At 37.0% G+C, this 11,764-nt stretch overlaps 1 protein-coding gene across 1 annotated transcript in view; it reads left to right on the top strand.

Annotated features, from left to right (window-relative positions):
• The first annotated feature begins 1,637 nt into the window (after positions 1-1,637).
• LOC114350700 (synaptotagmin-5-like) overlaps positions 1,638-11,764 on the top strand; it is a 47,646-nt gene continuing 37,519 nt past the window's right edge. The window contains exons 1-2 of the mRNA XM_028301599.1: positions 1,638-1,715; positions 2,754-3,007. Of these exons, the coding sequence (XP_028157400.1) occupies positions 1,712-1,715; positions 2,754-3,007 (258 nt within the window). The 5' untranslated portion in view covers positions 1,638-1,711. The remainder of the gene's footprint in view (positions 1,716-2,753; positions 3,008-11,764) is intronic.

Here is an 11,764-nt window from a genome sequence, read left to right as displayed (position 1 = left end):
CGCGATCATATTCAGATAATAAGTAGGTAGCTCACAAAATATTCTTAGTAGGTAACTACTTAAGCCTTTTTAGGTATATAGGGTGGGTGGTAAAACTACCTACCAAGTATAAACTTGTTACAAGCAAAGCTAATCCAATTATATACCTACCGTCGTAAGTGGCATTCATTAGACATACTTAGACATTTGCCCTCTCAGTCATACCACATCATGAAATATCAAAGAAACATGAGTCAATCGTAACAACCGGGTTTCGTCGAATGTGGCCTCCGAGAGGGCGACAAGATTCTAGCATTCGCGACGAAGTACCGCTGGCATAGTGGAATTAAAGAAGTAAAACGCCTGTTTTTTTCTTGTTCATTTGTTTCAGCCAAAAGACTTCCACTGCTGAACAAAGACCTCCTCAAATGATTTCCATAACCACCGGCCCTGGGCTGCCCGCATCCAGGCTCTTCCCGCGACCTTCACCAGATCGTCGGTTTACCTAGTGGGGGGCCTGCCCACGCTACGTCTTCCGGCCCGTGGTTGCGACTTTCCATTTTCCTTATGTAACTAAGTAATCACGTGCTGACATTTCCAAATCCAGTGCTTAACACTGCTTGAGAATTATTTATCATAGATCTGGGATCGCGATCGCTTCGCTTTGTAGGACTCGTTTATTATGAAAAAATAATTACAGTAGAACGCCGATTATCCGAACGCCGATTAACCGAATCGCCAATTATCCGAATCGGTCCTAAGCTTAATATAAAAAATTAAAACCAAGTAATTTTTATTTTGTTTTGTTGTAACAAGTTGGAACTCGCAGGAGTCTAGATATATTTCAACTGAGCGTTATTGTAGAACTGTAAACACAGTTAATAAAGTTTATTTTATGTGTGATAGTTCGTTTTAAACACACTTTTTCTATATTATCAGTCTATGTCCGATTATCCGAATTTTCGATTATCCGAATCGAGACCGGTCGCAATTAATTCGGATAATCGGCGTTCTACTGTAGTATAAAATTGTTATTTTCACTTCATTCGGTCTCGAGTCTACCTACAAGATTATTCTGATGAACAAAAAATATTATTCAGTCAGTACTAAACCGTCGTACCTAGGGTATTAAGTCCTAGTACTACACCTTCTTTACTATGTCTCGGTTGATGTGAGGCAAACTATCAGGGCTTGATAGCTATGACACTTTTTTTGGCAAGACATATTTCTCCTTTACGCATTCAACGTCCACAGGAAAACATAGAGTCCTATTCTATTCTGCTTTCATCATCATCATCAACAGCCCTTCCACTGCTGGACTATGAGCCTCCTCTATTCTGCTTTACCCCAACAAAATACACAAGGTTATCAGCTCCGCCCCCCTTATTTGTTCAAAGAAAACAGTCCTTTATTACTGTTTTAAATCACTGATAGATAATATTTATCTCTCTGAAATAGACATTTAACAGAAAGAAGACTTCAAGCTCCATTTGAAATTTTCATTATAGAGGACAATAAACATTAACAAAAAGACAAGACAAGCAAAGCCATTTGTTTGGTTCTCTTATCACGGATCACCGACAACCCTAATCAGGACACAGATCACGGCCGCTGGTCGGGTAAACACGGCGTAATGATAAGACGATCGTGTCGCCGGCCAGTCGCGCGCGCCCGCCCGCCCAAAGCACGTGTCCGCCCGCCCAGCCGAACAAAAACAATTGCCAACCAACTTATGGGTACGTAGAAAAAAGTTTATTGCTTTCATTTGTTTTAGTGAGTGCAAATAACATGAAAAGAGGAAATCAGGAACTTGTACGGAGAAAAGTGATTTTACGTGGTTAGATGACGTCAGTGCAATTCGAAAACATTTCCGTGATAATACGAAGGCTTTGCGCTCTGTTTTGCCCTTTTCCAGTTTCAAAGTTTTTGTTTCAGTTTATCTTTACTTAAACCTTCTATTTTTTCTATGTTCTTATTTTTTATTTGGAAATACATATTTAAGTTTTAAGTCGGTAGGAGGTTCATTAACAACTACCTACTAATTTAAATTATAAAAAGTCCTTGTATTTTGTTTCTAAAAGTAAAATTTATTGTCTTTAAATTAGAGAATAAGTAGAGATCGATGCTGAAGATATTTCAAGCTACGTCAATAGATTAAAAAATGACGCGTGACTTAAGTTTGCTCTGCAATCTGCATAATTTAAAGACGTGAATTGAGTTATAATCTTTAGGAGCATGATTAAAATAATACTCAAGTAAGTAAAGCTTTTTATAAAAGTTACTTTAGATACTTACTTTAGTTGCTTACTTTGGGGCTAGCTGGCGCTGTGTGAAAATTGTCCAAAGATTATTTATTTATTATTTTTATTTTATACTTTAATTACTTATTAGTTGTTCAAAACCATGGGATTTGTTTTCTAAGTGCGAGTACGAAAGCGTCATCTTATTATTTATTTATCTTCTTTTAATAGGTATAAAAGAATGAATAAAATAGATTCTTGTTTGTAAGTTAGGTACATTTATTGCCTACCTACATAGTTCTCTATAAATTATATACCTACGTAAGTGATTGGAAAATTAACATTGCATCAAACCTTTGAAGTGGACACTAGTATTAACAACTCCAATCTCAAACAGCGGATCGCCTATTAGCGCCATAAAAGCTCGTAATAAGCCCGTAAAAACTGAAAGCGCAAGTTTTCCATGTGCACAAACAACGGCATATCTAGCGGATCGATGATACAATGCTCTGTAGCTAATTATGTTATCAACAGATAAGGAACGGGCTGGACCGCCCAGCGGGGCACCTTGGGAGTACGACAGTGTTTACGAGAGGCATTGGAGTGAGGAGGTGAAGCCTGAGGCGCGGTCGTTCGTTATGGAGGAGCACAGCAACGCTTGGAGCGCGGCGTTTGGAGCTATGGCTGGGGCGGGCTCGGTGTTGCTGGTGGCTGCCATCGTGCTACTGTGGAGGAAGCCGAGAAAGCGGGAGTTGCCGATGCTCGCGCCGATGGACGTCGCGCAGAATGTAAGTAATTTCAGTAATTTCATCTAGATTTATAGGGAACAACTTCAAATAACAAAAAAGAAGTAAAATAAAACTAGGCACTGTAAAAATATTAACTTGTTTTGTAAATTTTAATCCTTGTACAGACGACAGCACATTAGACTACCCATTTTTGTTGCAAATTCGCTCTTACAACAGCTGCATAAAACCCCACAGTGTTTACGTTGAAGTGCTGTCTTCTGTACTTATATGTGTAAAGTATGGAGCCTACGAGTTTGCTCGTATACATTGGCGAAAAACTACCAGCACTCACTAAAAATGCATTAATTTGTCTGCATATTTATTTATTACCTTGCAAAAACCGAACTCCGATAATTTCAGCTGGAGATAAAAAAATCCTGTTTAACACTTTCAGCGACAGTGAACTTCTAAGTATAGCAGTCATAACCATTAAACTTGTGTCTGGGTTACTGTCCAGGAAAGTGTTAAACATTCAGGTTGATAAGTGACCTTATAAAAGTTGCAAGAAGAATACGGACTGCTTTCAATCGTCCGATATGGAAATCAGTAGGCCGAATCAAGCCATGTGTAACGTCTGAAGTCAGACAGACTGTAGGCATCTTTCTTTGTATAAAGAGGCATGAGTAAATATGTTTTGTCATATGCCACTTTTATATGTGCTATAAGTATGTATTTGCGATGCCTGCAAAGGCTGATTTAATTAAAAACGATGGCCGAAGATAGAAAAAGGTTGAATCTTATTATTAAATCATCTCCATTTCTCCATAAAACGTTTAATTAAAATAATGCCATTAAAACATCGTTAACTTCGATTCCACAATTCAAATGCCATTACGAGTACCACTTAACGTCATATCTAGTAAAGAGCTTCAAGCTCTCGCAATTTCGTTCAAGAACCTTGAGAGTACCAACGTACTTAATATTATGACTGTTTAACTTTAATATCAATAAATTGCTAGTATAGATGCTAAACTAAATTGAATTTCGCCAATGTCCTCATTCGTGACACGGGGCTTACTACTTTCTGGTTTGTATACCTACNTTGTATACTTTACTTATTAATATTTCGGAGTCACGTGTCGCTTAACAATAGTCTACTTAATAACCTAATCTCATAAGTATGGACGACAGCACATCGAGCTGAGCACTAGCATCTTATATTGTTGTAGTAAGTGCGATTTTCCAACAAAAATCAGTTCAGGATTAATTAACCCTTGCTTAGGCTTAGGGCTTCATATCTTAGGGGCAACAAAAAGAGCGCAAAAAAATTGCTGGGACATAAAATCTATTTTCCGCGAAGACCCGTAAAAATCGCAAGTCGCATTTCAATATTTTTTAAAGACCAATACTAGCTTACGGGAGGGTACCTACTGTAGGCAGGCACACAGGTGTGTATTGCTTAGGGCAGTATTTTATTAACCTATGGTCTGCGGACCAATAGGGGTCCGCGAGTGCTTGTGCTTGCTAGATCTTCTTTAAATAAATAATTATTTTCGTCACTTAAAGCAGCTTTTTGTAAAATGTTTATTTATCTACTTCGTGTATATTTTTATTGCCTATCCTCAATAATATTGCTGGATTATTTTTAAATTGCAAGCCAATCATAACCGTTTTTTAATCGGTATAACTAATTCAGATTCACTTAATCGAAATTTCATTGAAATTATTAAGTTTATCGATTAGAATCCAGTTAAGTATTACGACTTATATTTCTTTATTACCTATCTACATTCAATTAATTAGATATGATAGCTAGATAAATTCTTATTAGGTCCATGACCTTTTTCACATATTTTTTCATATAATATTCCATCTCCACGTGCGTTAAGTTAACGTTATGGTCGTATTCCCCTATGCCTTGTTACTATAACAAACTCGTTTACTAGTCGAAAAGAATACACATTCTTCGCATTATTTTCAGATAAATATTGCCTTAATTTCCAAATTTACTCATAAAAACATACGGGTCGAATTGAGAACCTCCTCCTTTTTTGAAGTCGGTTGAAAATACACGATAACCTTTGTAAATATCCCAATCTAGGGTACACAATGATTGTAGATACCATCCCAAATTGGCACAAATGGCCCATAAAAGCACTTTAACATTGAATAGTTAATTAAAAGCAATAATTATTGACATATTGCTAATATCTATAATCTATCTATACTTACTATATATAAAAGAAAGTCGTGTTAGTTACTCCACTTATAACTCAAGAACGGTTGAACCGATTTAGCTGAAAATTGTCAGGGAGGTAGTTTAGAGCCAGGAGAAGGACATAAGATACTTTTTATCCCGTTCGGAATTAAAAAAAAAGTCTGCTTATTTATTGCCATTAAGGCGCAACAAAGTTCGCCGGGTCAGCTAGTTTTTTATAAATACATAATTATGTGGAACGTGCGATGAGTGTGTGGATATTAGGACTAAGCAATGGACTCATACAACACGCCCCGATCACGTCTCGTAAAATATTATATCTCGTCCATGATTATGATTCGTTCCCCTTCAATTTACCTTCTACACATTTTCCTCATCTAACTCTTATGGATTCTGTAATTTCACACTCCCAGCCTTCGGCATCGTGTTAGAGCTAAACTACATGAGTAGGTACTACTACTGAGTATTGAAAACTATTGAGTATTGAGTACACGATGCGCCGCACCGCAAATATTTAGACTAAAGTACGGCCAACTAGCAGCGATACAAAAAGTCGATTCGACNGATTCGATTGTCGAACTGACAATCTATTCTGTCTCTTCCCATCTTGTGTATTTGTCGTAATGTCTCGTTCTCCCGCCAAAATAATGTCAAAGTCAAACCCCTGCTATTCCAAATGACCATGACATTGGGTTTGTATACATTTGGTATCGCTTCTCGTTGGCCGTACTTTAGACTTTTAGTCGGCCGATACCAAATCGGTGTAATGTGCGCACTTTCATTCATGTCCATACTGATTAGCAGCCCGACCCAACTATCTGCCAACTAAAAGTCGGTGGTCTGCGCCTAGGCTTAGCCACAGAATAAGGCCTCAGCCTCGAGTTTAGCGGGCAGCGGGGCGGGAGCGGCGGCGGCGCGGGAGCGGGGCGGGCAACGCAGACCCGTTCTCGAAACATGCGGGCGAGCAGCTCGCGCGGCGCTTTAGCGGCGAAGTGTTGTGTTCGGGGTTGTGTNGGCATGACATCTACAAGTATGACATTATTTCAACACTAAGTCTGAGTTGCACCACCAAACTTTGACCGTAAAATTAAACTCATGCTGTTTGTTTCCTTAATAAAGAAAAATAAAATAAAATAAAAAAAAACGATAACCGGTGATTTTTATATGGAGTTTGACAGATTTCTGACGTTTGTTACAGTCAAAGTAAGATGGTGCAACCCACCCTAAGGTTATTCCTATCGCTCGATTTATTGTGGGCAAAAGAAGGAGTGCGCTGCCCGCTCGTTGCCCGCTCCGGCGCCGCTGCCGCGCCGCTGTTTTCGAGAACCGGTCTATTTGATTTTACGCATAAGATCCTGCCTATCCCGCGCCGCCGCCGCTCCCGCCCCGCTGCCCGCTAAACTCGAGGCTGAGGCCTAAGGTTTAGCCGTATCTCGCGACGCGGACACCGCTCCGCCGCGGCGTCGCACCGCCGCCGCAACGCAATACATTGTGTGCTTTGGCTCTTATGCGTGTGATTATTATGAGTTTTATTCCATGAAATAGCACTAAAGCAACAATGTAGGCGTTTCAAGGAATAGTGAAATCAAAATTAGGTACTAAATTTATCCATGTTCGTATTTTTATTTATTTATTCTTGATTATTTCTTGAAACCTTATTACCTACCTTTGACGGAAAGTAATAATAGGTACTGAAAAGGTCACACAATCACAAATAACTTACAAAGCCCCGAAGCGCCGTGTTAGCGGTGCCGTATTGAGTTTATGAATATTAATAACCAGTACAATCAATAACTAATAAATATGTATGCATGTAAGTACGAAGAACAACACGTCAATAAAATACCAAGGCGGATTGCACCTTATTCTACGTGTATTTCTTGCATCTGATAGGTTAGTGTTAACAAAAGCTAATAGCGAACGCGCAAATACAGTAAGTAAACGATTTGTTTATTAAAACATACATTTGACACAAAATCTTAGACAGCATCCTACAATCAAGCACAACATTTGTACATCATTTGTACATCATACAAACCTAGTAAAAGACTTTCAAAAACTATAGACAGTCCTAATTAATATATGTAGTTCCAAAAGAATACTCGGAATATCATTAATATCTTTTTATCTAAAAGTAGAAACTTTATATAGAAACATGGGTAGGTATGTGTTTGTGACGTCATTCAAGAACAAACGTTAAAGCTTCAATAAAATCCTCATTACGGCTAGCTTAATTGCCTGCTATAAAACCTGGGTTCACTTTGAATTAGAGCAAGCAGTTCCTGTACTTTACGGAAGAAATGTCATATAAGATTTGATTTTCTCTATTTTAGTAGAAATGTCTTAATATCATGATGCCGAGAAGAAATAATTTGCTATTACAATCAAGGACGTCCTCTACTGGACAATGGATCTACAAAAAAAAAATAGTTAGGAAATTAAAAGAAAAAATCATTCAATTTTTGGAATTGAATTGAATTTGGAAGCTACAAGCAAAAAATGGGAGAGACTACGAAGCCAAGCCAAGTTTGCGTTGTAGAATTCTTTTCTGTCATATATCTTTCTTGGCTATAAGTGTGAAAAGTAAAAATATCTACAGTGTGATGTTTCATTCTAATGACTCTAAGCGCAAGGGGCTTGCTTGGAGACCCTTGACACCAGCCGGCTGTCTAAAAAGGCGACAGTTTTATGCTATAAATAAAACGTTCTAGGTTTGACACAACTCCCAAACTGCGTTCTTAGATAAACCTCAAGTTCTTTCTTTAAGCTTTGACTGGCTTTAAAGTCAATAATAACGCAAGTCCAGTCTTTTCTCTTAAATAAAAATAATTCTGAATTTCCATTCCGTGTGAAAAAAGTTGTAAAGTAAAAATAACTGAGTAAAAAACCTAACTTTCTTCTGAACATTCAAATTCAGCGTAGGGAGGCAATTTGAGTGACATTATTCCGTCTTACATTGGTAGGTATCCAGTATCCACCTACTAACAAAAATAAAAATAATATACGTGACCCTACTGGGAGAGCAGGAAAATGAAAATAATTTTCGGTCCCCATGAGAATGCTACGGCGTAGCTGCTACGAGACTACGACCTCTACGAGAAAATCATTACGTCCATATTACGTCTAGCGAACGATGTAAGCATAAAAGTTACTTAGACGATGAAGCATTTTATTATCTCTTATCCGTATCATGAGTAGTAACAAACTTTAGTTTTATGAAAGAAAAAAACACAAATTCCTATGGCACCTCTTTGTGATTAAAGAAGTTACCTATAAAATAACTTTCAATAAAAATTGGCAATAGACTTCGTAAATTGTTTTAAAATGTTTCTTGTTTTCATCATCTCTTACGAACGAGTAAAAACTCATAAAAACTCATAAAACTCATTTATTTCTGTAAATAGGCTTTAAAAAAGCACTTTTACACGTCCCAGTATTAACCCTACCACTGCTTCAGGACAATAAATGGGCCAGTGCTGAGAAGAAGCAGCGCACAAAACTCAGACACTATTGTCAGCCTCTTTTTCAAAGGTTATAAATATTTATGCGAGTATTTTTATCATTACAGTAACACTGATATATTACAAAGTTACGTTTATTACAAACTTACCTAAGTATATAATTCTTATTTGCGTGCTTTTTTCCTTTACAAGTAGGCTACATGACATGAATCTTTGTAGCAAAGAAACTATAGACGTGACTTAACTTTTAACAACGACAGAAGGTAACATATTCTTTCTCTATATATTTAAATATACTTAAAGTAGAAACGTTAATATTTAATATCAGAGACAGAGTTATCCAACTCCTGACAACGAATCATGATATCCTTTTATCCTAATAAAGACGTCCATATAAACATGTACATACTCGTACATATTTTTGTTACTAGGTACCTCTACTACTTACTTTTGCTGTAAAGCTCCATCTAGCGGCAAGCGAGGAAATTATATTACAGAGGCTTCAGAACCTCCGTCCTCCCACTCTATTAGGTTGTGAAAATACAGGTACGGTGAGGAAAATGTTGGGTTATTTCAGAAAAGCTACGCAAGATGGCGCTAGAATGTCCCTTTCTTATTTTCAGGATACCCTTTGTATGTAATGTTGGTAATGTGGCTCTAATAGGGTTTTATGGGTCTTTTTAGATATGTAAGTAATTTATGGATCAATCGAAAAGATAATAGTTCCGTTACTGATAGCTTAATATGTAGAAAATCTTTATTTCTTCAGTCGTTAAATACATACAAATTTAAGAAAAAAATCAGTTAATTTCGGTGTTAAAAAATCCAATACTTTTAAGAATATTGGTTGTACTATTAAATTTAAGAAGTTTTTAAACAGTTTATGATATTTTTAATAATAATCTCAATTCAATCATAAAAACGCGCGCGTGACATCATAATTTTAGGCAATAATAAAGTTAAAGGTAAATGTTCCTTAAAAGCTCTCAATTAAGCTTTTATCAGGGCATCCGTAACGAAACGGTATAGCTTCATGATTGATAAAACTTTCTGACTCCGCTGTGTGATCGAAAAACAACCTTAGTATTAGAGTGTGAAGATGAAATTTTCTTTGTGTAAAATTTTTATTATGACATTTCGATTTTTATGCGCTTGGTTGTACTTTCTCCCTTTCCCGTTCTTGACCTACAAACCGATATCCAGGGAATTTTTAATGTAGGTATACCTATTAGTAGGTATCTTTTGCTGATTCAGGAGAGCGCATGTCTCTCTTTAGGATGATCTAGAAATAACCGGTACAATGCTATTGGATACGGGTAGTAGATACCCAACGATTTTCAGTGGACTCATTTTTTCTCAGTTGACGTTTTGGCCGTTTGGCAGCTGAGCGAATAATAAATGTAACTTATTTAGGTACGACTTTGTTGATTCATTTCATTGTTCCGTGTAGTTGGATATTTGAGCCACAATGAGTATTCAGATTACATTATATAAATATTAAAACGAATTAAAATGAGTACCTAATCCTAAGCAAGTAACCTACTATACAATATTTACAAGCGTTACAGAACATCACCAAACTCTCAATAAAGTAAATGACAAATGATTCACATACATTTCATTAAATCCAACCGATGAAGATTGTCAAATCGCTATTATCAAAGAGAAAATAGGTTTCCGCGAAATCATAAATTATCATACGTATCCGGACGGTTTTCTGTAGGTACACAGGTAGGTAAACCCTTACATTATCCGACTGAGCAGAGAATGGCCGGGCCTCTACTACATTATTAATTTGTCAATACGTAGGTAGGTACCTACCTACTACCTCGTTCGTAGATTTGTTATGTCGCATAAAGGTCGTTGACTGGAGGAGGACTTTACATTGACACGATATTTATGTATTTTTCGCATTTATCGCAACACTCCCAATAGATGCCGGTGTCTGACATCGATTTGAGGTAGAAACATGCTAAATACTAATTTTGTTTCGTTTTCTATCATCATAATTATCATCATCATCAACAGCCCTTTACAGTCCACTGCTGGACTATGAGCCTCCTCCACTATAGTGGAGGGTTTTGCCATAATCTCCACGCTTGGCAGGCGGGTTGGAGATCGCAGTTTAAAAGATTGATGTTTTTCAGAGAGCGCTGCTTCCCGTTCTCTGTTTGATGTGTAGTCCTTAAGTCGCCTCTTACGACACACCCGTGGGAAGAGTAGGGGTTGGTGACAAATGTATTCTACTCTGCCGTCACCACACGGCTTCGTTTTTTATAAGAAATAATAAAAAAAACGACTTCAAAAACTAAGCCTCTTCCAAAAAAAGTCCACTAGAAAGTATAAAAATAATACCGTTATTTATTTATTAGGAAAAATATATTTTATGAACATGATAGATATTCTCGGAGTCGTTGAAGATTTTTGTTAAAGTCGGTTAAAAATAAGTTAATACAAGGTAATTATAACTTTTAGTTCGTTGCTTCCTAGTGTGAGTGAATGTTATAAGGCGACAATACCTTAATGGTTTCAGTATAGATCCATCTCCGTCGGCCGCTAAACTACGTAATTAGATTGTGGACCAATTTATAACCCAAGCAAATACAAACTCATTTCAAGTATTTTTGGCCTCCATCTTAATAAGTTTCTGGTCCATTTTCCACCAATATAATGTGTGTCTTATATCGTTCTCCTTTGATCCGTGTAAAGGCCTAACGACACGACGACGACGCTGAAGGTTGCATAGGGTGCGGCGTTATTCCGGGGATATAACCACATATAACGCTCCAACTCCATCAATATCTCACCGCCTTATTTATTCGCAGCGTTGTTCAAAGTTGCTCTAACATGCATCTCCAGTTCTCAACTGATGCAATAAGTTCCATATTTAGCTCAGGCTAAGGTGATATCTTGATAACAAGGTTTATTGAGTTTTAAAGAGTTCTTAACGTCATAGTATTTCCATTGTAATTTCTAAAATTTACAAGTACTCATTCAAGAGAAAAAGATGTCTATGAAGAAAAAAAAAACTGCAAACTAAAAATAATAATAACTTTTTCATAAGTAACTGAAATATTATCAAAACGACATTGCCCAAACAGTTTTATATTGGTCCAATTTTAATGAAATTCTTATAAC

The sequence above is a fragment of the Ostrinia furnacalis genome, unplaced genomic scaffold (genome assembly GCF_004193835.3).
Source record: "Ostrinia furnacalis isolate ACB-3 unplaced genomic scaffold, ASM419383v2 OfSCF0954, whole genome shotgun sequence".
Taxonomy (NCBI): domain Eukaryota; kingdom Metazoa; phylum Arthropoda; class Insecta; order Lepidoptera; family Crambidae; genus Ostrinia; species Ostrinia furnacalis.
Note: the sequence above shows the minus strand (reverse complement) of the source record. Positions and strands in the feature narration are given on the sequence as shown.